Source organism: Lithobates pipiens, unplaced genomic scaffold, assembly GCF_037356315.1.
Source record: "Lithobates pipiens isolate NorthernLeopardFrog02 unplaced genomic scaffold, aLitPip1_a1.2 Scaffold_18, whole genome shotgun sequence".
NCBI classification, from domain to species: Eukaryota; Metazoa; Chordata; class Amphibia; order Anura; family Ranidae; genus Lithobates; species Lithobates pipiens.
Genome location: NW_027507758.1, coordinates 77553970 through 77559969, shown reverse-complemented (window position 1 = coordinate 77559969; position 6000 = coordinate 77553970). Strand labels below are relative to the sequence as shown.

Below are 6000 nucleotides of genomic sequence, written 5' to 3'. Positions count from 1 at the left end.
TAACAAAAGGGGGTGAATACATACGCACATGCCAATTATCAGTTTTTTTATTTCTGAAAAATTGTTTAATGTATATATTTTTCTAATTTTACTTCACCAACTTAGACTATTGTGTTCTGATCCATCACATATAATTCAGATTAAGATTTCATGAAGCTTTTAACCACTTCAGCAACTGAAGATTTGGCTGCTCAATGACCAGACCATTTTTTGCGATACGGCACAGCTTCTCTTTAACTGACAATTGCGCAGGCCGTGCAATGCTGTACCCATCCTTTCTTTCCCCACAAATAGAGCTTTCTTTTGGTGGTATTTGATCGCCTCTGCGGGTTTTTTATTTTTTGCGCTATAAACAAAAACTATTTTGAAAAAAAAAAAAAAAAAAAAAAAAAAAAAAACACAATGGGGGTTATTTACGAAAGCCAACTCCACTTTGCACTACAAGTGCAAGCTACAATTGCAAAGTGCACTTGAAATTGCACTGGAAGTGCACATAGAAGTGCAGTCGCTGTCAATCTGAGGGGTAGATCTGAAATGAGGAGAAGCTCTGCTGATTGTATCATCCAATCATGTGCAAGCTAAAATGCTTTTTTTATATTTTCCTTGCATGTCCCCCTTGGCTCTACAGCGACTGCACTTCGCACTTGTAGTGCAAAGTGGGTTTGCCTTTCGTAAATAACCCCCAATATCTTATACTTTCTGCTTTAATAAATATCCCACCTTTTTTATAAAAAAACAAAAAAACATTTTTTTCTCAGTTTAGGCCGATATGTATTCTACATATTTTTGGTAAAAAAAATAAAAAAAAAACTCAATAAGCTTATATTGATTGGTTTGCGCAAAAGTTATAGCATCTACAAAATAGGGGATAGATTTATGGCATTTTTATTATTATTATTTTTTTTTTTTTACTAGTAATGGCGGCGATCTGCGATTTTTATCATGACTGCTACATTAAAGCAGATACAGACACTTTTGACACATTTTTTGAAACCATTGACAATTATACAGCGATCAGTGCTATAAAAATGCATGGATTACTGTATAAACGTCACTGGCAGGGAAGGGGTTAACACTAGGGGGGCGATCAAAGGGTTAACTGTGTTCCCTATGTGTTTCTCCAACTGTGGGGGGATGGGACTGTCTAGGAGGAGAGAGACTGTTGTTCATACATAGTGTTACACACACAGATCCTGGTTCTCGTTCTATCAGGATCGCATCAGCTCCGGGCACACGCCCCTAGTGGCCAAAAGGCAAAGTGACAATGCAAGTTAAAGTCGTTTTGCCTAGCCGTGCCATTCTGCGCAGTAAAACTGTGGAGGCTGGTTGATAAGAGGTTAAAGTACCATTCAGCTCCAGTGTGTAAATGTTGAACATAGATCCTAATAGGAGTGCTGATTGCCACTTTAAGCAAGCTGCCAGCAGGCTTCAGAACGTCCTAAAGCTTGTTGAAAGCCTGCTAGCAGCTTGCTTAAGGTGACAATTAGCACTCCCATTAGGATCTATGTTCAACATTTACAGACTGGATGGTACTTTAACCGCTTGTCATACTGCAGCAGGTCAGCACGTTCCCACGAGCCGTCGTAGTTGTATGTCAGCTCCTTTAAGCGGGGATAGTAGGCGCGCACGCCCATTGCACTGCGGGGGAACCAATGCGCTTGGCCGGCAATCACGATAACCACTGGGCACGAGAGCCAGAACAGGGACATGTGTGTGTAAAACCTGTTCTGTGAGTAGAGGAGAGGCAGATTGTGTGTGTTCCTATTAGCTAGGAACAACGATCTGTCATCTTCTCCCTCCCCCCTACAGTTATAACACACACATACACACACAAGGGAACACAGTTAACCCCTTGATCACCCCCTAGTGTTAACCCCTTCCCCGCCAGTGACATTTATTTATAAAGTAATCAGTGCATTTTTATAGCACTGATCGCTGTATTGATGTCAATGGTCCCAAAAATGTTTCAAAAGCGTCCAATCTGTCTGCCATAATGTCGCAGTCCCGATAAAAATTGCAGATCACCGCCATTACTAGTAAAAAATAATAATAATGCCATAAATCTTTCCCATAGTTTGTAGACACTATAACTTTTGCGCAACCCAATCAATATCTGGTTATTGCAATTTTTATTACCAAAAATATGTAGAATACATATTGACCTAAACTGAGGAAAAAATTTGCCTTTTTAAAAAAACATTGGGGATATTTATTATAGAAAATGTATAAAATATTCAGGTTTTTTTTCAAAATGGTCACCCTTTGTTTATAGCACAAAAAATAAAAACCACAGAAGTGATCAAATACCACCAAAAGAAAGCTCTATTTGTGGGGGGAAAAAAAGATGTAAATTTTGTTTGGGTACAGCGTTGTCAGTTAAAGAAACGCAGTGCTGTATCTCAAAAAATGGGCCGGTCATTAAGCAGGCAAATCTTCCGGGGCTGAAGTGGTTAAAAACTTCAACAAAACTTGCTGAAAGCTCTGATGCTTTGTCAAAGCTTTCTGCTCACAATACTTGTATACAAGCGGAACCCCTTGTGAAACGGGGCTAATACTTTGCAAGAACCGCAAATCACTGAGGCACACAACTTAAATTTTAAATTCTTTATTATTATTTTCAATATACATTTATGATCTCTTTCTGGTTCCTCAGTCCCAGATGTTAAAAACAAGTATCTGTCCTATGTAAACCAGTGGTATAGAATAGAATTAAGCTAGCCAAGTGTGGAAATCGGTCAAAATAACGATATTCTTAAAAAAATGTTATTTCCACAGGAAATGTTTTTCAAAGATTTTAGACATTCATTTCTTTCCAACAATCATGGCTACATATAGAACATTTAAATAACTTTAAAAAAAAAAAAATCTGGCAACAAAAAGAGCAAAATTAAAACTAAAAATGTTGAGTTTTGTATTGCACGCTTGGAAAAAGTTTACAAAAAAAAAAAATACCTGGTTTTAAAATTCGATATAGTGAAACAAAAATGCAATTTGCTGTAAATAATTAACCATTAAAATTTCTAAGGAGGTTGAATGGAATAAAATATTTATTGCAAATATAAGACACATGAAATAATAAACTGGAAGTTTTTGTAAACCGGTAACTTTATCCATTAGGAAACAAACTGTGCCAGCAAATTTGTGTTAAATTTTAGACTTTTTTATGCGCTTGAGACTGGTCTGTCTGTGATGGTAGATTATGACTCTGGGAAACAGGTCGATGATCAGGTAATGAAGGCCCAGCGGGTACTCCAGGATGTGGTCCTGCTACAAAGTCTCTAGTTGGGGGACCTGGAGGAAAGTCTCTTGCTCCAGGTGGTGGAGGGCCTGGTAGAAATTCTCTAGGACCTAGTGGTGGCCCAGGTAGGAAATGCCTGGCTCCAGGAGGTGGTAAGCCTGGGACAAACTCTCTTGAACCAAGAGGAGGCAGTACTGGTGGGAAGTCTCTAGCGCCTGGAGGAGGGAGCCCTGGTGGAATATCTCTGGTGCCTGGAGGTAGTGGACCAGGTGGGAAGTCCCTCATTCCTGGAGGCAACTCCTGAGCTCCTGGGGGTGGAAGACCAGGTGGGAAGTCCCGAGCGCTTGGTGGCGGACCTGGAAAGAAATCTCGAGGACCAGGTGGGAAATCTCTAGGAGGCAGAGCACCAGGAGGGAAGTCCCGAGATCCAGGATGTGGTGGACCTGGTGGGAAGTCCCTGGGTCCAGGATGTGGTGGACCTGGTGGGAAGTCCCTGGGTCCAGGATGTGGTGGACCTGGTGGGAAGTCCCTGGGTCCAGGAGGTGGCAGTCCTGGTGGGAAGTCCCTGGCTCCTGGTGGTGGCATTGGGTAGTCTCTAGGGGCATGCAATGGAACAGGGCCTGGAGGGTAATCTCTAGGTGGTAACTGGCCTCGAATCAGGCCTCTTGGATCAGGTGGATGTATTCCACCAGGCGGCATCATAGATCTTGGAGGAAAATCTCTTGGAACTGAAGGAGGGCCGTGCACTGAAACAAAGAAAATAAAATAAATAAAGAAAGGTTGCCAGTGTACATTATCACCTACCTACAACCCATTAGAGTCGCTAAATACCCCAAAGCATGTCTCAAAGTTTTGAGTTTCTAACTTGGATGTATTATGAGGTTTGCAACAAGAAATGTTATATATTAGCAAGGGGTAAAATGCCACACACACACACACACACACACACACACTGTATGTCTAGCAACAATGTATTTTAAAAACATAATGAGGACCTTAATGTAAAAGTTTTTGTATTCTTTTTGTTTACATAAAATGTAAAAAGCCAAAAAGGAATATGTAGAAAAAAAATTATATTTGAGTTTTAGAGGCCATCAGGTTGATGAATCACCTTGCTATTTTCTTATACCTCCAGTGAATCCAAACAAAACATTTCCCCATGATATGTGCCCTGCCCCATTTCACAAAGCCACAGCAAATGTGTAAGTATATATAAAGCAAAAGCCTTTTTGAAGGGAAAACCTGCACGTTTGGAGTTGTCACAAGAACTTGAATAGAAGTCAGATCTTCCAACTGGGACACTTGTTTCAGTGACAACTATCTAAGCCTAGATTCACACGTGTTTTTTGCTGTTTGCTTTTGTGCGGGCACAACAGTCCATTAATTTGTATGGGCTGCTGTACCTGTGGGGGAAACACTGGGAAAGGTTCCTGCACTTTCTAAAATGCAGCCGCACAGAAAACACATGGTACTTGCACCATGCAGTTTCATACACTTGAAAATGTGTTGCATTTTCCTATTCTTGGGGGTACTATTAGAAAGACACCTCTGCATGTCTACATTAGAGCAGTGCGTTTTGGCTGTGGGAATGCATGTGAATTTCATGCCTTCCCACACCCGCAATAGTGTGACCCTATCCTAAAAGAGGATTTTCACTTTGGAGTGATTTCCTCTTGCATGTGTCTGGTATATCTATAGAACAGAAAATGAAAGGAAATAACAGGAATTATTAACCCTTCCCTGTGAAACCCTAAGCGAAAAAAGTTTTGGCTTCGGATATATTTTATAAGGTCAGTCTAGTTTCACTTACTGGTAGATATCGGACAGCTAAAGCTATTAAACTGCCAATACCTGAGATACAGAATTTGTTCTATTCTCCCGGTCACAGGATGAGATTCTTGGGGGAAGCTCTGCATTTCATTTGCCTTTATTAAAGATAGAATTCTCAGATGGTGCACAATACCACCCCATCCCACAGTACTTTTAAAAGCTTTCTAAACACCCCCATGTTCTGAGTGTGACCATCTCCTTGAATTAAAGCTGTATTTGAAAACATACAAATTCTTAAAGTGATTTAAACTCAATTTTTTTTTATTTTCTTAAAACAACAAAACAGGTTTATTGCAAAGAGCAACCCCGATCCTCCTCTTCTTGGGCCCCCCACTGGTGCTCCTGGCTCCCCGTCTTCTTGAGTATAGTGGTCAGCAGGAGATTTGTGAATAGGGGAGTAAATACATTTTTTCCTATGCATTTTCTTATCTGTTTCTCACCACAAACGCGATAAGAAACGCAGGGTTGGCCGAGTAAAGCTGTGTGCACAAACCCCAAGATAATTTTATCTTATTTTCTGATTAGGTCATTCTGCTGTCATCAGCTTTTTATACACATTGCACAGTCCACCGACATATCCAACAAACGGTCTCTCTGTCTATCCATAGACCAGATATGGCTTGCTAGTCTATAGCTTTGTTCAACGTTTCTCTTCTCCCAGAAATCACATGCTGTGAATTTTTTTCAATGCTATTTAACCCTCAGATGCTTCCGCCCTGCCAAGGAATCTGTAGTATAATTCCTCGCCTGACAGGTCAGTGATGGGCTCTCCCTGCTCTCTTCTCCAATACAAGAGTAAACACGGTAGGAGTAGCATGGGACAAGCTGCTCTAGCCACAAACACATTCTGATGGCTTTCTTAGGAAACTATTTCTCTCTGTGGTCTATCGCATTGTGGTCATTATATAATGTGGAAATATTTATAAAATGGA

At 40.6% G+C, this 6000-nt stretch overlaps 1 protein-coding gene across 3 annotated transcripts in view; it reads right to left on the bottom strand.

The window, feature by feature from the left end:
• Positions 1–2589: 2589 nt before the first annotated feature.
• The window catches only part of MIA3 (MIA SH3 domain ER export factor 3), a 145393-nt gene continuing 141982 nt past the window's right edge, over positions 2590–6000 (bottom strand). For all 3 annotated transcript variants that reach the window (XM_077485801.1, XM_077485802.1, XM_077485803.1), the window contains one exon: positions 2590–3984. In XM_077485801.1, the coding sequence (XP_077341927.1) occupies positions 3152–3984 (833 nt within the window). In that variant the 3' untranslated portion in view covers positions 2590–3151. The remainder of the gene's footprint in view (positions 3985–6000) is intronic.